Source organism: Dendrobates tinctorius, unplaced genomic scaffold, assembly GCF_039654945.1.
Source record: "Dendrobates tinctorius isolate UK_male_01 unplaced genomic scaffold, ASM3965494v1 ptg000124l, whole genome shotgun sequence".
NCBI lineage: Eukaryota > Metazoa > Chordata > Amphibia > Anura > Dendrobatidae > Dendrobates > Dendrobates tinctorius.
The window spans coordinates 923,566-947,591 of record NW_027361792.1 but is presented as its reverse complement, the minus strand read 5'-3'; the positions used below and the strand labels follow the sequence as shown (position 1 = coordinate 947,591).

The following is a 24,026-nucleotide window of genomic DNA, read 5'->3' as shown; positions in this document are numbered from 1 at the left end:
GCAGTAATTACCAGCTATAAAAAGATGGCAGCCGAGCTTGTAAAATACAGCGAAACGTGTCCTGGCCTGTCACAAGCAATTAACTGAGGACACCAATGGTTTCACCTTCCATGAACTAATCAGAAAGTACCGTACACATCTATGTGCAGGAAAAAGCTGAAATAGTAATTCCCCAATACACGACAATGACCTGAGTCACTGCGATCAGCTTCATATTGCAATGAGCTCCCCCTAGTGGTGACTGCAAACAGCCAGAATTTCATCAGGATGCTTAGACCGTTGCCATAACATTATATAGGGTGGTGAAAGGATTATAAAATGCCCCGAGGCCAATACGTTGTGCTTCACTGCGCATGCACTAGATCTGCCTTGTAATGGTGCATTCCAGCAAGTGTGATGTTAGGCCAGACCTAGGTGTCTCCTAAGGAGTCTGGGACCGCCCACCTGACTCCTCACAAGGTTCTACTATACAGCTAAGGGACATTTCAGAAACCTATCATTCTCACAACAGAAATAAAATGCAGATTTTTTTTTGTGGAAATGGGGCAGATGTCACCCGCTGCATTAAAATCCACAACGTAGAACGACAAGCTGCAGATTTCATATTTATTAAAATCTCATCCACGTGGAGCTGTAATACACAGTGGAGTTTGCACTCGTAAATCAGAGGTGGAAATTCCTGTTAGTTCTGTACGGTGCTGACGAGTCACCACCGCATCACGGCCAACGCGCGTCGGGGGACCAAGGAGCGGATGTGAAATAATAGCTGTGCTCTGATTGTTAATAGCAGCACAGTTCTGTAGTAAAACCGCTGTCCTGCCCGCGGCCATTAGCAATGAAAATACTTTTAGCTGCTGTCATTTTTAAACTGCGCTGATCAGCGCCACGTGCCACGGCCGCAGTCTTCATCCGTGTTGCAGGCGCAATATCTGTGTCACGGTCACGTGTGTCTGGACGCAGCGAGTACCACAAGGTGAACCCATGTGACTCACGTGACCCTGGATACACCGCCTCCAGTGGGGCGAATTTAAATAATAAACATGTGCAGCCGGATACACTGCCTCCAACTGGCGAATTTAGACATTACACGTATATACAAGACTGGAAAACCCGCCTCCTATAAGGTGAATTTAAACAATAAGGGGAACCTGGGAAACATTAACAATGGTGGGTCCTGCGATAGGGAATAGGGAAGTGGAGACCTCCTGAGCTCCCCTGAGCCAGTGTCCCTGTACTCCTAACGTTCCCTATGCCGGTTCCGCACCGGGCGACGCACAGGAACCTAAAAACCCTAGCTCGTCCTGACCTAAACCCTCACTAGGGAATTGATCGGTGCAGAAACTAATCCCACCACTGCACTAAAACACACATGAGGGAAAATGACAAAACAGGGGAAACACCACTTAGCTTTGCTCTGTTGCGTACGCTCCTAGCAACCGAGCCCACCACCTGTGTGCATCTTCTCCTCCACCCGGGTCCATCACCATAACTGGATCCTTCACCATAGAGCAGCCTTGGAGCAGAGTCCACCACCAATTGCATCTGTCCAGTAACAGAGTCCCAAAGATGAGTTCAGCTCCTGCCCAAAAAGTCAAGCATGCTTGAGTCCAGCTCTCAGCAACCAGGTCCAGCATGGTGAGTGCAACTCTCTCCATAGTCGTCACTCCACCAAGCCATGCAAGCACTTCCTGCCAACACCATAAACTGTGACTCCACCATGCCATGCCAGCCCTTCTTGAAGACCACCTAGCTGCCACTCGTCCCCTCTGGCTGCGCTGCGCAGGACTCATGTTCAGCTCCTTCATCACCCAGGCTTGCTTCCCAAATGACGAACACAATCAATATCACCCACCGTGATTGAACCCACCTGGCTCCCTTTTATAGAGCCTAACACCTGCACCTGATTTGTAATTAAGTGCACATTAAACCTAAAACTAAGGTGCGATACCACTCACCACCACCGGGCAACTTAGAATGAACGACACCACGTGTAATAATTCTAATTGCCACCGGGGGCAATCAACCCACTTTGGCACCAAGCCAAAGGAAAAAAAGTTCACTTTGTGCATTTAAACTGTCAGATCCAGCCTGGATCATGACAGTACCCCCTCCTTAATGAGGGGCCTCTGGACCCTCAAGACCACTCCTCATTAGGGAAACACCAACAGCGGGGACGCCCAGATCCTGGATTCACCCCACCACCACCTGAAACTACAGGTTTATGACAAATGCACCGCTGGTATTGGCAATAAATGGTCTGGAGGCACCACTCATCTCCACAGCGCCGACCTGGGGAGCGAGTTTATGTATGTGTATGTTTGCTATGAGCTGATCAGACTCCACAACACACTTCCACAAGATGTTTTTTGGTGGCACCCATACACACTCGTTCACACACAGGTCCGGACCTGAACGTTTATTGCCACACATTCGTTTGTCATATATTTGGTGAACTCCTTCTGGACTCGACAACAGAGGCGTCCCCCTGTGTCACCACACTCGCACCCCCGCTATTCACCAGGGGACACCACCCTCCAACCCTTTCACCATGAGGTCTACCCTCCCAGGGTTGGTTCATGGCGAGAGTTGAGATTTGTCCCTACTCCCCCGCAGCGCACCTGCTGCTCACACCTGGAGGTGAAGGGAATCGGAATATGGAGGAAATATACACTCGCTGGTTGCCTTCCTCCACACGACCAGGAGGGGGCGACCTCTTCGGTGGTATAGAAGATTTGGCGTCAGCCCCGCGGACTATCACCAGTCTGCTCACTACAGGGACGTACCCCTTCACCTCGGGGCACCCCAGACAGCACCATAGGGATCACCAACTCCACCCACCTGTCTGGGTACGACCGCCTGTATGAACAAGTCCCGCTCCCCAGCAGCGACTCTAGGGGGCTTTTGCCAGACCCACAATTTGCCAAAGCCACCATTTTGATTTCCTGGTTCCCTGAGCAGAGGCCCCAGACCCTGATAAGTGCTGCTGCAGCGGCTCTAAACACCTTGCCGCTCCCCACTCACCTCCATGGGGCCCGGCAGCAATTACTCAGCGGTCTCTACATGGCCAAAGCTCACCAGAAAAAAGAAATATAAAGTTGTTGATAATGTCACGGTCACGTGTGTCTGGATGCAGCGAGTACCGCAAGGCGAACCCATGACACGCGTGACCCTGGATACACCGCCTCCAGTGGGGCGAATTTAAATAATAAACACGTGCAGCAGGATACACCGCCTCCAACTGGCGAATTTAGACACCACGTGTAATAATTCTAATGGCCACCGGGGTCAGTCAACCCACTTTGGCACCAAGCCAAAGAAAAAAAAGTTCACTTTGTGCATTGAAACTGTCAGATCCACATTGGATCATGACAATCTGCACGCAATTGTAAAAATTAGATTGCAAAGATCTGTAGTGATGGATGCACGATGTCCTGCCAGCTGGGTAATTGCTATTCTGGGAGCTTTACACCAAAGCTGAGATTAATTTATTCAGAGACAGATAAGTACAGGGGCTTTCTCTGTTCAAGGGATTTTTTCTGAGACTTTTTGGAGGTGGTGATGAATATTGGGGTTTGCATCGATCCAATATTTATGGGAGATATATTTTTGGCGCTGTAGCAAAGGGATGAAAATAATGTAATCACTCACATCACCGTACGGCCGGCAGAATCCCTCCATCTTAATATTGGACCTATGGAAGATGCTATTCATGTCATATTTCATCTCTATGGATAGGTAAAATTGCGATAAGAAACATGATAACAATGTCTACCACCTGGGACCTCCAGGGGCGAAGATATTCTGAAAGTTGGGGATCTCATAAATTTCTAACACACCTAGCACATCCCATAACCAACCCCAAATGATTTCAAAAAAGGGAGGTATAAGGGTGTAACCTTGATCTAATAAAAATGAAAGTTTGGTAGTCTGTCTTTGTTTATTCTGGAAGACATAGTTCGCTGTGAGAGTGCTCCATTTTCCTATTCAGAGAGCTTCCTTTCATAAAGATGAGAGCCACTCCTGCAACTCCAGATTTAGTACTTTTCTTTTGTTAATCCTTTTTATTTTATGTGATTGTATATACATTATTGTTTTGTTACCATTTTGTAACATCTTTGTATTTTTTTTATAAATACTGCCTATCCGTCTGCATGAAACATATAAAATAAAATGTAATAGTACTGTTCCTCTTACTCTGTAAACCGCACCCCTGAAGCACCTGTAACAGAAGTCCAATCAGCCTGTATAAACGATTGGTGGTGGCAGATAGTAGTCCCTTTTGTTATTGTGGAGTTGGCAGTGACTGTACTGGGGTGTGTGTGTATATATATATATATATTCCATGCATTGGAGTCGGAGGTGTACATATCATATGCTCATTGTGAGTCCCCCGATAACCGGCCTAGTAGTGGAAGCAGCTGCGAGCTCGTCCATCACTCAATTGCGTAATTGTCCTGATGATTGGAGGCAGTGAAGTTTTGTCCCCTAACAAATTGGTGGCAGCGGTGAGATCTGCGTGACCCCTGCCCCGGCTGTTATCCTTGACAAACTGGTTGCAGCCATAGCATCTGTGCGACTCCTGCCCCGGCGCTATCCTTGACAAACTGGTGGCAGCGATGGGATCTGTGCGACTCCTTCCCCGGCTGGTATCCTTGTCAAACTTGTGGCAGCGGTGGTATCTGCGTGACCCCTACCCCGGCTGTTATCCTTCACAAACTGTTGGCAGCGGTGAGATCTGTGTGCCCCCTGCCCTGGCTGTTATCCTTGACAAACTGGTTGCAGCGATGGGATCTGTGCGACTCCTGCCCCGGCGCTATCCTTGACAAACTGGTGGCAGCGATGGGATCTGCGTGACCCCTGCCCCGGCTGTTATCCTTGACAAACTGGTTGCAGCGATGGGATCTGTGTGACTCCTGCCCCGGCGCTATCCTTGACAAACTGGTGGCAGCGATGGGATCTGCGTGACCCCCACCCCGGCTGTTATCCTTCACAAACTGTTGGCAGCGGTGAGATCTGTGTGCCCCCTGCCCCGGCTGTTATCCTTGACAAACTGTTGGCAGCGGTGGGATATGTACGACCCCTTCCCCGGCTGTTATCTTTGACAGTCCCATAGAGAATAAATGGATCGGAGGTGTGCTGCTCTACCTCTGCTCAATTCAGAAAGGCCCCCTGTTCCCAAGAACGGTGGGGGTCCCAGTGATGGGGATAGGAGACATCTTCCATACTGGGCTTTCACAAAGCATCCTCATCTCGTCTTCCCATATAGCAGTTGGTGGCACCTCAGAAATCCTCCATAAACACACGTGGCATCTTGTTCCTGTAATCTCGCTGTCATATATTTTTGTAAACGTCCTGAAATATCGATTCTGGGGCTTCTTTTCCTGGCATTGTGTGTCGTGCTGTTCCTCAGTTACTCCTCCTGTAAATGTCTTCCACAGAGACGCCTTTGTGTATGGAGAAGTGACTTCTGTCGTACGAACGCATCGGAGGCCGAGTTATTGTCCGTGGACTACACTAAAAACACTTCAACAAGCGAATACTCGGCCATTATTCTGAATGGAGCTTTCTCTGCACACGAGGAAGAATTCCCATAAGGCTGTGTGCACACGCTGCGGATTTTGCTGCGGTTCCGCAGCGGTTTTGGCCGCTGCGGACCCGCAGCAGTTTTTGCTGCGGTGTACAGTACCATGATTCCCTATGGGAATCAAAAACCGCAGTGCAGACGGTGCGGAATTTTCCGCGCGGATTATCTGCGGTTTTCAATCCGCAGAAAGAATTGACATGTCAATTCTTTCTGCGGATTCTCCTGCGGTTTGCCATCTCCTCCATTGAGGAACCGCAGAGCAATCCGCAGGTAAAACCGCAGGTCTTTTGACCTGCGGTTTCACCTGCGGATTTTACAAAATCCGCGCGGATGAATCCGCACATAATCCGCAGCGTGTGCACACAGCCTTAAACCCACACAATGAGGAGGCCGCTCGCCCGTCTAGGCCGCCAATCCGGTTATTCCAGGAAATAGGACGCCATAAAATTTAGTGGTCGTAATTTAGATGGTGACGATCCTCAAAATCGAGGCCAAGAGGCAGCTGGTCTGCTCGTTATACGGCGGCTCGTCTGCTCGTTATACGGCAGCTGGTCTGCTCGTTATACGGCGGCTCGTCTGCTCGTTATACGGCGGCTCGTCTGCTCGTTATACGGCAGCTCGTCTGCTCGTTATACGGCGGCTCGTCTGCTCGTTATACGGCGGCTCGTCTGCTCGTTATACTGCGGCTCGTCTGCTCGTTATACGGCGGCTCGTCTGCTCGTTATACGGCGGCTCGTCTGCTCGTTATACGGCGGCTCGTCTGCTCGTTATACTGCGGCTGGTCTGCTCGTTATACGGCGGCTCGTCTGCTCGTTATACGGCGGCTCGTCTGCTCGTTATACGGCGGCTGGTCTGCTCCTTATACGGCGGCTCGTCTGCTCGTTATACGGCGGCTCGTCTGCTCGTTATACTGCTGCTGGTCTGCTCGTTATACGGCGGCTCGTCTGCTCGTTATACGGCGGCTCGTCTGCTCGTTATACGGCGGCTCGTCTGCTCGTTATACGGCGGCTCGTCTGCTCGTTTTACGGCGGCTCGTCTGCTCGTTATACTGCGGCTCGTCTGCTCGTTATACGGCGGCTCGTCTGCTCGTTATACGGCGGCTCGTCTGCTCGTTATACTGCGGCTCGTCTGCTCGTTATACGGCGGCTCGTCTGCTCGTTATACGGCGGCTCGTCTGCTCGTTATACTGCGGCTCGTCTGCTCGTTATACGGCGGCTCGTCTGCTCGTTATACGGAGGCTCGTCTGCTCGTTATACGGCGGCTCGTCTGCTCGTTATACTGCGGCTCGTCTGCTCGTTATACTGCGGCTCGTCTGCTCGTTATACGGCGGCTCGTCTGCTCGTTATACGGCGGCTGGTCTGCTCGTTATACGGCGGCTCGTCTGCTCGTTATACGGCGGCTCGTCTGCTCGTTATACGGCGGCTGGTCTGCTCCTTATACGGCGGCTCGTCTGCTCGTTATACGGCGGCTCGTCTGCTCGTTATACTGCTGCTGGTCTGCTCGTTATACGGCGGCTCGTCTGCTCGTTATACGGCGGCTCGTCTGCTCGTTATACGGCGGCTCGTCTGCTCGTTTTACGGCGGCTCGTCTGCTCGTTATACTGCGGCTCGTCTGCTCGTTATACGGCGGCTCGTCTGCTCGTTATACGGCGGCTCGTCTGCTCGTTATACTGCGGCTCGTCTGCTCGTTATACGGCGGCTCGTCTGCTCGTTATACGGCGGCTCGTCTGCTCGTTATACTGCGGCTCGTCTGCTCGTTATACGGCGGCTCGTCTGCTCGTTTTACGGCGGCTCGTCTGCTCGTTATACTGCGGCTGGTCTGCTCGTTATACGGCGGCTCGTCTGCTCGTTATACGGCGGCTCGTCTGCTCGTTATATGGAGGCTCGTCTGCTCGTTATACGGCGGCTCGTTATACGGAGGCTCGTCTGCTCGTTATACGGAGGCTCGTCTGCACGTTATACGGCGGCTCGTCTGCTCGTTATACGGCGGCTCGTCTGCTCGTTATACGGCGGCTCGTCTGCTCGTTATACGGCGGCTCGTCTGCTCGTTATACGGCGGCTCGTTATACGGAGGCTCGTCTGCTCGTTATACGGAGGCTCGTCTGCACGTTATACGGCGGCTCGTCTGCTCGTTATACGGCGGCTCGTCTGCTCGTTATACGGCGGCTCGTCTGCACGTTATACGGAGGCTCGTCTGCTCGTTATACGGAGGCTCGTCTGCTCGTTATACGGAGGCTCGTCTGCACGTTATACGGCGGCTCGTCTGCTCGTTATACGGAGGCTCGTCTGCATGTTATACGGCGGCTGGTCTGCTCGTGCTCGTTATACGGCGGCTGGTCTGCTCGTGCTCGTTATACGGTGGCTCGTCTGCTCGTTATACGGCGGCTCGTCTGCTCGTGCTCGTTATACGGCGGCTCGTCTGCTCGTTATACGGCGGCTCGTCTGCTCGTTATACGGCGGCTCGTCTGCTCGTTATACGGCGGCTCGTCTGCTCGTTATACGGCGGCTCGTCTGCTCGTGCTCGTTATACGGCGGTTCGTCTGCTCGTTATACAGCAGCTTGTCTGCCGTCATGGCCTCCTCACGGACCCCCCGGTCTGCAATGTACATGTCTGTGAAGTCATATGTATGTGTCAGAATCGCTGATTTTTGGTCACTTTGACGCCTAAAAAAAGGAAATTAAAGAGCAGAAAGTCGTGCGGACAAAATGGTGTCAGAAACAGAAAATGAGCAAGCTATAGTGCAGAAGGGCCCCTGGGAGTGTGAGGGCCGGGACACGTGACCAGCCCCCTGTATGACGTCTCAGCACATGAGCTGCACAGGGTCACTGACAGATTTTATTTTCATACATTTTGGTTTAGTACTCTACTAAGGCTTTGGTGCTGCTTCTAGGCCTCACACCGTCGCCATAGAAACAAAGCAGAAGACGTCGTGACGCCAGGATTGGACGTGCGTCACGTCGTGGGCAGCAGGCGAGAGGGGGCGTGGCTCGGCCCTGCTGCAGCTGGTGATGGGCGGGCGGGGAGCAGCCGGTGCGCGCTGATGGTCGGTGTCGGCTCCGGAGAGACCGCGGCGGTGACAGGTCGGTGACAGCCGGTGTGTCCGCCGTGCGCTGCCCCCTGGGAGGCGGTGTCCCTGCGCCATTCATCCTGCGGCTCCCTGACGTCCTCCTGCCCCAGTGCGGCCAGTCACGGCCGTGTGAGGAGGCGGCAGGACCCTCTCAGGAGGGCGGCCCGGGGTCACCCGTCATTGGGCGCAGGGTAGTGCGGAGAGTCAGGGCCCGGGTGCTGGGCCCCCCCGGACCCCCCCCAGTATAACACGTCCGTGTGCCCCCCCGGGACACCCCCCAGTATAACACGTCCGTGTGCCCCCCCCGGGACACCCCCCCAGTATAACACGTCCGTGTGCCCCCCCCGGGACACCCCCCCAGTATAACACGTCCGTGTGCCCCCCCGTACACCGACGTCCGTGTGTGCCCTGGGACCCCCCCCCGTATAACCAACTTTCTTTTCTTTTTTTCCCCCGGGACGCCCCCCCCGTATAACCGACGTCCGTGTGTGCCCCGGGACCATATGTACCACCAGTATATAGACTCGCCCTCCGATTCGTTCACATCTGTCTGCCCCGGGACCCCATACGCCGATGTCCATGTGTCTCCCCCCCTCCTCTCCTGGTCTTTCACTTTTCCCCGGTTTGTGGGTCGTGCTGACGGCGGCGACATTGTGCGGCTGCAGTCAGTGGTGCGCACCGTCCAGTATCGGGATGGGAGTAGTCATCATCCACTGTGCTGCAGATGAGGGTAGTGCGAGCCCCTGACACATTGGGGGTCTTCTATAGGCTCAGCATAGAGGGGACGCCGTGGGTCCTGCATAGTATCCGAGGTGTCCGATGGGGGGGCTACGTGGCTGCGTCCGTTGTGTCCGATGGGGGGGCTACGTGGCTGCGTCCGTTGTGTCCGATGGGGGGGCTACGTGGCTGCGTCCGTTGTGTCCGATGGGGGGGCTACGTGGCTGCGTCCGTTGTGTACGATGGGGGGGGCTACGTGGCTGCGTCCGTTGTGTACGATGGGGGGAGCTACGTGGCTGCGTCCGTTGTGTACGATGGGGGGGCTACGTGGCTGCGTCCGTTGTGTACGATGGGGGGGCTACGTGGCTGCGTCCGTTGTGTACGATGGGGGGCTACGTGGCTGCGTCCGTTGTGTACGATGGGGGGCTACGTGGCTGCGTCCGTTGTGTACGATGGGGGGGGGGCTACGTGGCTGCGTCCGTTGTGTACGATGGGGGGCTACGTGGCTGCGTCCGTTGTGTACGATGGGGGGGGGGCTACGTGGCTGCGTCCGTTGTGTACGATGGGGGGCTACGTGGCTGCGTCCGTTGTGTACGATGGGGGGGCTACGTGGCTGCGTCCGTTGTGTACGATGGGGGGGAGCTACGTGGCTGCGTCCGTTGTGTACGATGGGGGGGAGCTACGTGGCTGCGTCCGTTGTGTACGATGGGGGGGAGCTACGTGGCTGCGTCCGTTGTGTACGATGGGGGGGAGCTACGTGGCTGCGTCCGTTGTGTACGATGGGGGGGAGCTACGTGGCTGCGTCCGTTGTGTACGATGGGGGGGAGCTACGTGGCTGCGTCCGTTGTGTACGATGGGGGGGAGCTACGTGGCTGCGTCCGTTGTGTACGATGAGGGGGGAGCTACGTGGCTGCGTCCGTTGTGTACGATGGGGGGGGCCTACGTGGCTGCGTCCGTTGTGTACGATGGGGGGGGCCTACGTGGCTGCGTCCGTTGTGTACGATGGGGGGGCCTACGTGGCTGCGTCCGTTGTGTACGATGGGGGGGCCTACGTGGCTGCGTCCGTTGTGTACGATGGGGGGGCCTACGTGGCTGCGTCCGTTGTGTACGATGGGGGGGCCTACGTGGCTGCGTCCGTTGTGTACGATGGGGGGGCCTACGTGGCTGCGTCCGTTGTGTACGATGGGGGGCCTACGTGGCTGCGTCCGTTGTGTACGATGGGGGGGCCTACGTGGCTGCGTCCGTTGTGTACGATGGGGGGCCTACGTGGCTGCGTCCGTTGTGTACGATGGGGGGCCTACGTGGCTGCGTCCGTTGTGTACGATGGGGGGGCCTACGTGGCTGCGTCCGTTGTGTACGATGGGGGGGCCTACGTGGCTGCGTCCGTTGTGTACGATGGGGGGGCCTACGTGGCTGCGTCCGTTGTGTACGATGGGGGGGCCTACGTGGCTGCGTCCGTTGTGTACGATGGGGGGGCCTACGTGGCTGCGTCCGTTGTGTACGATGGGGGGCTACGTGGCTGCGTCCGTTGTGTATGATGGGGGGGGCTACGTGGCTGCGTCCGTTTTATTTGATGGGGGGAGCTACGTGGCTGCGTCCGTTTTATTTGATGGGGGGGCTACGTGGCTGCGTCTGTTTTATTTGATGGGGGGGCTACGTGGCTGCGTCCGTTGTGTATGATGGGGGGGGCTACGTGGCTGCGTCCGTTTTATTTGATGGGGGGGGCTACGTGGCTGCGTCCATTGTGTATGATGGGGGGGGCCACGTGGCTGCGTCCGTTTTATTTGATGGGGGGGGGGCTACATCCAGATCTGTATTATTGATCTGTGTTGGGTAGAGTAGATGGAACGGGAGGTGGATCCCAATATCTCAGTCGCAGCCTATGTGTACAGGGCCCGTGTTTGTCCCTGCGCTCTGCCTCTGACACCCCTGTTATTTGTGTGTGGGTTTTATACGGGGGTCCTCGGACTCCCCAGTGAGAGCCGTGCTTGTCGCTTATCTGGCCGCCTTGTAATCCTGCATCTCCCTGATGGCTCAGTCGGCTGTTTACCAGGAGTGGGGACCTGCGTATGTCACCTCCCCTTTAATTGTGGCGTTTTTTTTATGGTGTGCTAGGAGACCCCATGGAGCGGTGAGTGAGGTCTGCGATTATTGCCGTGTTCTATAGTGCTCGGTGCCGGCACCTGGAATGTCTGGTGTGTTTTGCTCTTCTTGAGAAGTGTCCCATTGACCATTCTCGCTTGTCATGCAGAGTCTCATTTCTCGGAGCCGTAGTATCGGGTAGACATTCCCGTCCAGTCCCTTATTTGCAGTGGGGATATGAGGGGCCAGTGCCGGGCGGCAGCTGCTCATCTCCCTGCCTGATCTGCTGTCACTCTGGACATCCTAATTTGCAGATCTCCGGTCCCTTCCTCTTCCCTTCCCCCTTTTGCTTCTTCCCCCTCCATCCATCATGTCCCCGCTGCCTCTTCATCTCGCTGTCCTATTCACTCCTGATGAAGTCGTTGTCAGCCGCCTTTCCGTTTCGCCTGTAGGTCATGGTCCCCCGCTGCTCCAGTGTCGGTTCCTGCCATCAACCCATTATCTCTGGAGATTCTTTATAATCCTGATTATGACTTCTTGTTGCAAAACGCGACCTGATTGGCACATTGCCCGCGCACAGATGGTTGCATCGTCCCGCGGGAGGCCGGGAATAAACTGCGGCCTTACCATCACCTCACTAACATCTCCATTGTGTTTACAGCGCCCCCGAGTATTCGGAGATCCATATGTTACTGCCACATGAAGGCACCATGGATCTGCTAGATCCCTATAGCACAAATGCCATGGATCTGGCGCATGTTTCTATGGCGTGAAGATGCGGCAGATAATTCCCTGTGGATTACAGCGCCAGGAGATTATGGAAAATCCAGCTCTGTGGATGTCACTGCAGAGTCCTCCCTTAGCGGTGCAAAGGGCTAAAAGTGCAGAAAATTTGCACTTTTTCAGCAAACAGATCCATAGGTGTTTCTAGAAAATCCTCATCAGATAGCGGTACATGGGAACGAACCGGCAGGGGAACCGATGATGGTTTCTGTTGCCTGAACAACCGGCCCTGGCTCCGTTATTGCAGCTGTGTAGGCGAAGTTTACACTTGTACTACGTCGGCAACCCCGAAAAACTGTATAAGCCTTAGGGTGCTCTTACACCCCCGTTCTTATGTCCGAACCCCCCGCAAAACAGGATTTGGACATATGCGCCGGGCGAGGCCATAGACTATAATGGTGGCGGCAGAGTAATCGTGTGATGCCCCAGTAGGCATACATCCTCGAAAATAACGCACGACCGAGCGCATCTTCATTCTGTCGGCACCATCATAGTCTACGGCCCGTCGGCGCTGGCCGGTGGTTATCATCAGGATCACGTTCTGTCTTTTTTGCACCGGCGGATTCTGCATCAGATATTTGAAGAGTTTGGCGCTAATGTGAAGGTTGATATATATATGTATGTATGTATTTCAATAGGCTGAAAAACTTCACAAGTTTAGTATTAAACAGCCCACTCCCCCCCCCCAAAAGCCGCCGGACAGAAGCCCTCTTCTGGTTAGCCGGCCTGGAGCGGCGTGTGTGCGCCCATCACGCTGCAGCAATGGGGGTCTTACAGGATCCTCTCCGGCGACCACAGACTCCGCCGCTGCACCCGTGACTGCAAATTGACTTGTGGGTGTGGCCTATATTGGGAAGTGGGTGTGGTCCATGTGAAGTGGGCGGGGCCAACATATTCTGGGTAGATTAATACCAGAGCTGGAAAACGGTGCAAATGTTGGAGCACGTGTACATTACGCCCGGAGCGCTGGTAGTGCTTATCTTTCACTTTACCATATAATGTCCTGAAAAACGCGGAAAAAATCATCCAAGTGGAATGAAATGGTTACAAAGGAAATCCCGAAAACCTGTGCAAGTGAATGTAAATGGTTAAACAGCGCCCACACGAGCTGCGGCGGAGTCTGGGAATAGGAGGACGGTGTGGTGTTTGTAGATGGAGGCGGGTGTGCGGCTCGGAGGAGGCAGATGGCACGCTGCTTGCAGTATTCTCAGCTACCATTAGCCAACAAGGCCGCACTAGGAATGTGTGCACAGGCGTGACGGCGATACGTCTGTGTACAGATGGCGGCGCGGCTCTCCACACTTCTAGTTTTGTGTATATATCGTCGCTTCTGGTGCGGCAGGAGGCACAGATCAGCGGCCGAGAGCAGGATGCGTGCGTGACACCGCCATCCTACATGGATGTTGTGAGCTGATCGGAGCACTTTGGGGGATAACTGATGTGCCTCTATACTCGGTGCTGCATCAAGTGAGGTCCGCAGCCATGGATCGGCTGCAGCATTAATGATCAGTCGCTGCTGATTGGCTGCAGCGCTTACGTGACCTCTGCACTCAATGTTGATGCCAAGAGGATCAGTGAGGGACGCAGTGAGTATAGAGGAGCGGCGTCAGCTCAGGAGTGATGTATGATCTTTTTTTTTTTTTTTATCTTGTTGGGCCCATTGAAAAGGAGTTATTCAGTAATAGACAATCCCTTTAAGGTAAACCTACTGCCTGATCTGTTCTCCCAGCAGGTACGTGTGCAAGAAACGGCTCCTCTCCTGTCTATGGGTTTTGTCTGGCACTACAGTCGGCAGATGAGCAGCCTGCAATACCGCACATGACCAGTGGACAGATGTGGCGCTGTTATGCTTTAGATACACATCACATAACCAATGCAGAGATTGAGTCTATCGCTAGGATGCCCACCATTAGGAGGTTGTCCTGGATTTGTGTATTGATGGCCTTCCCATAGATAGGTCATCTATATCAGACCGGTGGGGGTTTCAACACCCCCCCCAGTGATCCGCTGTTTGTAGCACTGGTGGCCGCATGTTAAAATGTAATGCAGCTCAGTTCCCATTCACCTTATTAGGAGCTGAGCTGCAGTACTCAAACTGAACACTACCCCGGAGCTGATCAGTGAGGCTATCGGACCCCCAATGTTCTGACATTGACGACCTGCTCTAAGGATTGCCCATCTGTTTATGTCCTGGAATTCTCTTTTAATGATGGTTGGTGGTCTGATCTCTTGGACCCCCACTGATCAGATGTTCTTTCAGCACTGCTTTTCTTTACATTTTTTCCCTGCAGAGCAGCGCTCCCAGCCACCTGACAGTGCAGGGAAATAGAAGCCGGCTGCATTCACTTGCACAGAGCTGTGGTGCAGTAGATGACCGGCAATAACACTGGGGAAGGCAGTGAGGGGTGCGCAGAGGTCGGACCCCGACCCATCATTAAATGGCATGTCCAAGCAATACCCTATATACTGAGATACAGGCGAATCACACAGCAGAATGTTCTGCCCCTAATTACAATCTTCTGATTGCTGGACCACAATGATCCTGAGAAGGGGGCTCTGCACAGCCCTGAGTGGAGCAGAGGAGTACATTTTGGCCTCCACTCTATTCACTGTCTATGGGACTTGCAGACATAGAGGTGCACTGTGCTTTCTCCAGCAGTCCCATAGACAATGTGGCGTTGTGCACTTCCACTCCATTAAAGAAGGGGCGCCACAGTCTCTGGACCGCCGAGGGTCTCAACGGTTGGACCCCAGTGATCAAGGGAATGACCTTTTTAAGTGCTGTGCCTTTTTGATGTCTAAATCATTTCTGATATTGTAGGGGTAACTATCATCACCTGACGCCATAATGTGCAGCCCCCACTGCGCGCCGCGGAGCCCCCACTGTCAGCCACACTTCTGTAGGTGATGTCGGCGTATGGCTATTTGTCCTTCATGAGTAAGCATGCCGATATGTCTTGTGTATGTGTTGCAACGTGACATTGCAAATTCAGCTCTGCTACATCTTCACAAACTGGCGGGCTGAGTGCGAGATGTGCGGAGCGATGATTGGAGCGGACATGACTCCCACCTGGCAGGGGATGGCTTCTGCGAGGGAAGGGAAGAAGGGTAAAGATATTCCAGAAGAGCAGCAGGGACGGATGATTAATAGGGAGAGAGAAATTCGCACGTACGAGGACGGCTGTGCTGGAGCCGAGGCTCGGGGACGAGTGTGCACTGTGTGAACGCTCCAGCAAGGAGAGAGATGGCTGTGCTGATGCAGATGGGCCCTGAGTGCCAGGTCAGGGTCGTGGGTTCCTAATACATGGGCTGGTAAGGGCACGTTGCATATAGTGGGCAGGTGCATGAAGCCGGGGCAGGGAGATGGTGACAGGCAGCTCTGCTGGGAGCTATGGACATGGAGGGGGCTGTGGAAAATTTTCATTGGTGTGGAAAAGGCAGCAATCCTGCTGAGGAAGCGCTTTTGCACAGCAGGTCGGCATGGTGGGCTCTCAAGGGTTGGTAGCTTGGCTACAGGTGGTGGGGTCTGCACAAGGTCAGTGATGTCAAGACCACCCAGCTGTGGGACAGAGATTCTTCACTCACATAGCGGCTGCAAGGACGTTCAGGGCCGTGCGCCAGGGCTGCATATTGGAAGGCTGTGATAGACGCGAGGGGCTGACTGCCAGGCCGCCGTGCTGCAAGGCGGAGATGACGGAGGAGTGTGCCGAGAGCTGGGATGTGTGGGGAGGTAGGTGCGGCGATGGTTGATCAGTGATTGAGATCTTTGGGACGTGGGTGCATGGTGAGGTTTCGGCATGGCTCTGGTCTTTGTCATACGGTGGTCTTGTGCTGCAGATCGGATGGATATTACTCTGCGGATGATCTGTGGAGGTTGTGCAGGGCGGCGCCGTATACTCCTCAGCCTATATATAACCCTGCCATGTGCTAATATCGGCTTTCATCCCCCCAGGACCCTGCGGATGTTTCCACCTGATCAGCGATGGTCCAGCGAGCCATAGTACGATGAAATAGTGCGGCGGCACCACCATGGGGCAGAAGAAGAAGCTGTGTCCCAGGCTGCTGGACTACCTGGTAATCATAGGCGCAAGGTGAGTTCGGAATAAGGAAGCCTGAACATGACCTGTTGGGGGATCAGTCGTCTTGAATGAATATTTCATTCCTTCCCCGGGGACATCGGATTACCTTTATGTCATGTCGGCAGTAGGCGCAGTTACCCGTGTTACTGGGAGCAAAAGGAAATGTGTTTTTTTTCTTTGTTTTTTTTTTTAAAAAGATCGCTGGGCTGAAGACGCCCTAAAGCCAAGTTTTAACACACGCGGCCTGAACCGTTCCCTCCCCCGGCAGTGGCCGTATGGTTTAAAAGAGGAGACCCCCCATTTACTCGTCCGACCATTGGTCACCGCTTGCGGACATGGTCCCTGCGAACCATCAACCTGCCGGCATCCCTGGAGCCTCTTCTGACTAGTATGCCCATCGTTGTCACGCATGACTTCCTGCTGCTGACTAATCAGAAGAGGCGTCGGGGGGAATCTGTACTTTCTGCTCGAGCTGCACAGACGCAAAGGTCACAGCTGTAACTAGTGATTGGCTGCACTGGTCATGTGCCTTTGGGAAGAGCGGTCTGTACAGAGACGGCAGTGCGCTGAGCGCTGCTCTGAGGCTCCAGGTGTCTGATAATGAAACCTTGTGTCTTGTCCACCATCTACACTCACTGCTTTCCTCTCCTTTCCAGGCAGCCGAGCAGCGACAGCGTTGCCCAGACGCCTGAGCTTCTTCGACGTTACCCCCTCGAGGACCACCCAGAATTCCCGCTTCCTCCCGACGTGGTGTTTTTCTGCCAGCCGGAGGGATGTCTCAGCGTACGGCAGAAACGGATGAGCCTACGGGACGACACGTCGTTTGTGTTCACGCTTACCGATAAGGACAGCGGCGTCATACGCTACGGAATCTGCATGAATTTTTACCGCTCCTTTCAAAAACGCATCCCGAGAGACAAGAGCCGCAAACAGCCCAAACTGGCCTCCGAGAACGGGTCCGAGGGCTCGGACGGAGGGTCGACCTTACAGGCCCAGAGCGCAGAGTCCACTCCGGATCTCAATCACTCGCCTCGGGGGAAGCGTCTGTCTAAAGGAGCTCAGAGATCCCGTAACAGCACTCTGACCTCGCTGTGCATCATCAGCCATTATCCCTTCTTCTCCACCTTCCGGGAATGTCTCTATACTCTCAAGAGGTTGGTGGACTGTTGCAGCGACCGGCTGGTTAGCAAGAAGGCCGGGATATCCAAGGGCGTCCAAAGGTAAGACATGGGACTTCACGCATCTGATTGTGCTGATTGCTTGGGCATCAGTGCTGCCGTCATGACCCTTGTGGGCGCTGTGACGACGGCCATATTTGTTTTGATAGAATGCTCTTCCCTTTAAATGTTGACATCTGTACGGTGCCTTAAAGATATATGCCATCACTAGAGGGAAATATCGCTGTATACCCCGGGACCGGTCCTGAGAAAGTACTGGCTGCAGCGATGACTCGTCTGAATGAGGTTTTACAGTTGCAAATGGCTGAATTTGTCAGGGCATGCTGGGTCTTGTAGTTTCTTAGATTTTGGAGAGTCAAAGGTTGAACATTGCTGCTCTGCAGTGCACTACAAGTGCCATAGCGACCTGAACCCATGATATTCATTGCTTGGTGTCAGCGGAGTCATCCCTGTGGCTATGAGCTGCCGGCAGGGACCAGATCGCATCACGTAGGAACGGATGGTGAATCCAGGCTCGGCCGCTGCATGAATATAGGATTAGCTGTGATCCCTGCAGGAGGCGAGACCTCAGGTTTCCTCTGTCACATACGAGAGTGCTCCAAATACATGCGCTCTCATCAGCTTCCCACAAATCGTCCAGTACAGGGGAGTCCTGACAGTGTGGATCTTACTCTGTCATCAGGAAATTGCCTGATGTCATAATGTACAGTACAGACCAAAAGTTTGGACACACCTCTCATTCAAAGAGTTTGCATGACTATGAGAATTGTAGCTTCACTCTGAAGGCGTCAAAACTATGAATTACCACGTGTGGAATGATATAATTAACAAAGTGTGAAACAACTGAAAATATGTCTTATATTCTAGGTTCTTCAAAGTAGCCACCTTTTGCTTTGATTACTGCTTTGCACACTCTTGGCATTCTCTTGATGAGCTTCAAGAGGTAGTCACCGGAAATGGTCTTCCAACAGTCTTGAAGGAGTTCCCAGAGATGCTTAGCACTTGTCGGCCCTTTTACCTTCAGTCTGCGGTCCAGCTCACCCCAAACCATCTCGACTGGGTTCAGGTCTGGTGACTGTGGAGGCCAGATCATCTGGTGTAGCACCCATCACTCTCCTTCTTGGTCAAATAGCCCTTACACAGCCTGGAGGTGTGTTTGGGGTCATTGTCCTGTTGAAAATTAAATGATGGTCCAACTAAACGCAAACCAGATGGAATAGCATGCCGCTGCAATAGCATGGTTCAGTATGCCTGCAATTTTTAATAAATCCCCAACAGTGTCACCAGCAAAGCCCCCCACACCATCACACCTCCTCCTCCTCCATGCTTCACCGTGGGAACCAGGCATGTAGAGTCCATCCGTTCACCTTTTCTGCGTCTCACAAAGACACAGTGGTTGGAACCAAAGATCTCAAATTTGGACTCATCAGACCAAAGCACAGATTTCCACTGGTCTAATGTCCATTCCTTGTGGTGTTTAGCCCAAACAAGTCTCTCCTGCTTGTTGCCTGTCCTTAGCAGTGGTTTCCTAGCAGCTATTTTACCATGAAGGCCTGCTGCACAAAGTCTCCTCTTAACAGTTGTTGTAGAGATGTGTCTGCTGCTAGAACTCTGTGTGGCATTGACCTGGTTTCTAATCTGAGCTGCTGTTAACCTGCGATTTCTGAGGCTGGTGACTCGGATGAACTTATCCTCCGCAGCAGAGGTGACTCTTGGTCTTCCTTTCCTGGGGTGGTCCTCATGTGAGCCAGTTTCTTTGTAGCGCTTGATGGTTTTTGCCACTGCACTTGGGGACACTTTCAAAGTTATCCCAATTTTTTGAACTGACTGACCTTCATTTCCTAAAGTAATGATGTCCACTCGTTTTTCTTTACTCAGCTGCTTTTTTCTTGCCATAATACAAATTCTAACAGTCTATTCAGTAGGACTATCAGCTGTGTATCCACCAGACTTCTGCACAACACAACTGATGGTCCCAACCTCATTTATAAGGCGAGAAATCCCACTTATTACACCTGACAGGGCACACCTGTGAAGTGAAGACCATTTCCGGTGACTACCTCTTGAAGCTCATCAAGAGAATGCCAAGAGGTGTGCAAAGCAGTAATCAAAGCAAAAGGTGGCGACTCTGAAGAACCTAGAATATAAGACATATTTTAAGTTGTTTCACACTTTTTTGTTAATTATAAAATTCCACATGTGGTAATTCATAGTTTTGAAGCCTTCAGAGTGAAGCTACAATTCTCATAGTCATGCAAATAAAGAAAACTCTTTGAATGAGGTGTGTCCAAACTTTTGGTCTGTACTGTATTAAGTTCTGGAATTTGAGTATAAGCCTGAATGTTCACACTGGTGATTGGGACTTATAAAGTCAGACTTCCTGGACCATCGGGAAGAGTTTTCATTGTTTTTTTTAAATTTGAAATAATCAGAGACAGTGTTACAATGTCAGGTAACACCTCTATATACAGCTCACCTCCTCCCTCTCCTGTACAATGACTGATGGCGCCTGTGTTATCAGCTGTATATAGAGGTGCTATCATTCACAGTAGGTGATGTCACAGCTCACCTCTTCCCCCTCCTGTACATTGACAGATAACACCTCTATACACAGTAGATAACACAGGATTCACCATTCACAATAGGTGATGTCACAGCTCACATCCTCCTCCTGTACAATAACTGATTACACCTTTATATACAGCTGATAGGATCCACCATTCACAATAGGTGATGTCACAGCTCGCCTCCTCCTCCTGTACAATGACTGATAAGGGTGTGTGCGGATCCGCAGCGGATTTGGCCCTGCGGATCTGCAGCAGTTTCTGCTGCGTTGTACAGTACCTTTATTTTCTATGCAAAATGAAAACCGCAGTGCAGATGCTGCGGAATTTTCCGCGGTTTCGAATCCGCAGAAAGAATTGACATGTCAATTCTTTCTGCGGATTCCGCTCGGTTTGCCATCTCCTCCATTGTAGAGATGATAAACCGCAGGCTAATCCGCAGGATTTTACTAAATCTGCGCGGAAAAATCCGCAGAGCATTCCGCAGCGTGTGCACATAGCCTAACACTTCTATATACAGTAGATAACACAGGATCCACCATTCACAATAGGTGATGTCACAGCTCACCTCCACCTCCTGTACAATGACTGATAACACCTCTATTTATAGTGAATAACACAGGATCCACTATTCACAGAAATGATGTCAAAGCTCACCACCTCCTTCTGTGCAGTAGCAGGATGTGGTAAATAGCAGGAATTCTAATTTTTATTTTAATATGAAAGACACACATTGTGCTAGAAATATAAAAATTAATTTATCACGACATCCTGACGTACACACTGGGACCACGTCCCCTTTAACTTGGCTGCTAGGTGAAATGAAATGGATTTACAACCCTTTAGCCAAGATGCCCGAGTAGATGGAGTTGTGCGGTTGGTGAGCGCGGTGCTGGCGGCTGACCCCTCATTCAGCGAGCGCTGTGCGGGGGGGACGTTGCTCCTCTCCCCTCCGCTATGTGACGCTGTGCGGGGGGACGTTACTCCTCTGCTCTCCGCTATGTGACGCTGTGCGGGGGGACGTTACTCCTCTCCCCTCCGCTACGTGACGCTGTGTGGGGGGGGACGTTACTCCTCTCCCCTCCGCTACGTGACGCTGTGCGGGGGGATGTTACTCCTCTCCCTTCCGCTATGTGACGCTGTGCGGGGGGACGTTACTCCTCTGCTCTCCTCTATGTGACGCTGTGCGGGGGGACGTTACTCTGCTCTCCGCTATGTGACGCTGTGCAGGGGGACGTTACTCCTCTGCTCTCCGCTATGTGACACTGTGCGAGGGGACGTTACTCCTCTCCCCTCCACTATGTGACGCTGTGCAGGGGGACGTTACTCCTCTGCTCTCCGCTATGTGACGCTGTGCAGGGGGACGTTACTCCTCTGCTCTCCGCTATGTGACACTGTGCGAGGGGACGTTACTCCTCTCCCCTCCACTATGTTGTGACGCTGTGCAGGGGGACGTTACTCCTCTGCTCTCCGCTATGTGACGCTGTGCGGGGGGACGTTACTCCTCTGCTCTCCGCTATGTGACGCTGTGCGGGGGGACGTTACTCCTCTGCTCTCCGCTATGTGACGCTGTGCGGGGGGACGTTACTCCTCTGCTCTCCGCTATGTGACGCTGTGCAGGGGGACGTTACTCCTCTGCTCTCCGCTATGTGACACTGTGCGAGGGGACGTTACTCCTCTCCCCTCCACTATGTGACGCTGTGCGAGGGGACGTTACTCCTGTCCCCTCCACTATGTGACGCTGTGCGGGGGGACGTTACTCCTCTCCCCTCCGCTATGTGACACTGTGCGGGGGGACGTTACTCCTGTCCCCTCCACTATGTGACACTGTGCGGGGGGACGTTACTCCTGTCCCCTCCACTATGTGACGCTGTGCGGGGGGACGTTACTCCTCTCCCCTCCGCTATGTGACACTGTGCGGGGGGACGTTACTCCTGTCCCCTCCACTATGTGACGCTGTGCGGGGGGACGTTACTCCTCTGCTCTCCGCTATGTGACACTGTGCGATGGGACGTTACTCCTCTCCCCTCCGCTATGTGACACTGTGCGGGGGGGACGTTACTCCTCTCCCCTCCGCTATGTGACGCTGTGCGGGGGGACGTTACTCCTCTCCCCTCCACTATGTGACGCTGTGCAGGGGGACGTTACTCCTCTGCTCTCCGCTATGTGACACTGTGCGGGGGGACGTTACTCCTGTCCCCTCCACTATGTGACGCTGTGCGGGGGGACGTTACTCCTCTCCCCTCCGCTATGTGACACTGTGCGGGGGGATGTTACTCCTGTCCCCTCCACTATGTGACGCTGTGCGGGGGGACGTTACTCCTCTGCTCTCCGCTATGTGACACTGTGCGATGGGACATTACTCCTCTCCCCTCCGCTATGTGACACTGTGCGGGGGGGACGTTACTCCTCTCCCCTCAGCTATGTGACGCTGTGCGGGGGGACGTTACTCCTCTCCTCTCCGCTATGTGACACTGTGCGGGGGGGACGTTACTCCTCTCCCCTCCGCTATGTGACGCTGTGCAGGGGGACGTTACTCCTCTCCTCTCCGCTATGTGACGCTGTGCGGGGGGACGTTACTCCTCTCCTCTCCGCTACGTGACGCTGTGCGGGGGGACGTTACTCCTCTCCCCTCCGCTATGTGATGCTGTGCGGGGGGGCGTTACTCCTCTCCCCTCCGCTACGTGACGCTGTGCGGGGGGACGTTACTCCTCTGCTCTCCGCTATGTGACGCTGTGCGGGGGGACGTTACTCCTCTGCTCTTCGCTACGTGACGCTGTGCGGGGGGACGTTACTCCTCTGCTCTCCGCTATGTGACGCTGTGCGGGGGGACGTTACTCCTCTGCTCTCCGCTATGTGACGCTGTGCGGGGGGACGTTACTCCTCTCCTCTCCGCTATGTGACACTGTGCGGGGGGACGTTACTCCTCTCCCCTCCACTATGTGACGCTGTGCGGGGGGATGTTACTCCTCTGCTCTCTGCTATGTGACACTGTGTGCGGGGGGGACGTTACTCCTCTCCCCTCCGCTATGTGACGCTGTGCGGGGGGACGTTACTCCTCTGCCCTCCATTATGTGATGCTGTGCGGGGGGACGTTACTCCTCTGCGCTCTGCTATGTGACACTGTGTGCGGGGGGGACGTTACTCCTCTCCCCTCCGCTATGTGACGCTGTGCGGGGGGACGTTACTCCTCTGCGCTCTATGTGACACTGTGTGCGGGGGGGACGTTACTCCTCTCCCCTCCGCTATGTGACGCTGTGCGGGGGGACGTTACTCCTCTGCTCTCCGCTATGTGACACTGTGCGGGGGGACGTTACTCCTCTCCCCTCCACTATGTGACGCTGTGCGGGGGGACGTTACTCCTCTGCTCTCTGCTATGTGACACTGTGTGCGGGGGGGACGTTACTCCTCTCCCCTCCGCTATGTGACGCTGTGCGGGGGGGACGTTACTCCTCTGCTCTCTGCTATGTGACACTGTGCGGGGGGGACGTTACTCCTCTCCCCTCCGCTATGTGACGCTGTGCGGGGGGGACGTTACTCCTCTGCTCTCTATGTGACACTGTGCGGGGGGGACGTTACTCCTCTCCCCTCCGCTATGGGAAAAATATGGGCTTGAGGGCACTACTTAATATTAAAGGGGATCAAAGACCACACACAATACAATATGTGCCATAAGAAAAAGAAAAGTGTGTAAAAAAGGTCATGATCAACCACACAATGACAACAATATGTAGAAAAAAATTTAAAAAAAAATGATAAATTTTATTAATGAAAACACAGAAAAAAGACACTCTCACGAAGTCAATAATTAAAAACAGTTAAAAAGACCGCAAGTATGCCATGTGGAGATTGTACACCCCCTGGTCCATATAAGGACCACACCTCCTCCAAAGTGCTAGGCAAAAAACATGTAATGCACCTTGACCCTGTCCAATTTATGAATAATAGCAGTCAACCTGCGTGCCTGCCTGG

General features: G+C 53.5%; 1 protein-coding gene across 20 annotated transcripts in view; it reads left to right on the top strand.

The window, feature by feature from the left end:
• The first annotated feature begins 8,508 nt into the window (after positions 1–8,508).
• MADD (MAP kinase activating death domain) overlaps positions 8,509–24,026 on the top strand; it is a 66,477-nt gene continuing 50,959 nt past the window's right edge. For 18 of the 20 annotated variants that reach the window (XM_073541619.1, XM_073541607.1, XM_073541620.1 and 15 more), the window contains exons 1-3: positions 8,509–8,664; positions 16,186–16,324; positions 16,969–17,532. In XM_073541619.1, the coding sequence (XP_073397720.1) occupies positions 16,263–16,324; positions 16,969–17,532 (626 nt within the window). In that variant the 5' untranslated portion in view covers positions 8,509–8,664; positions 16,186–16,262. Of the gene's footprint in view, positions 8,665–15,373; positions 15,546–16,185; positions 16,325–16,968; positions 17,533–24,026 lie in introns of those variants that run through there. The other 2 variants (XM_073541601.1, XM_073541600.1) reach the window with 2 other exon arrangements.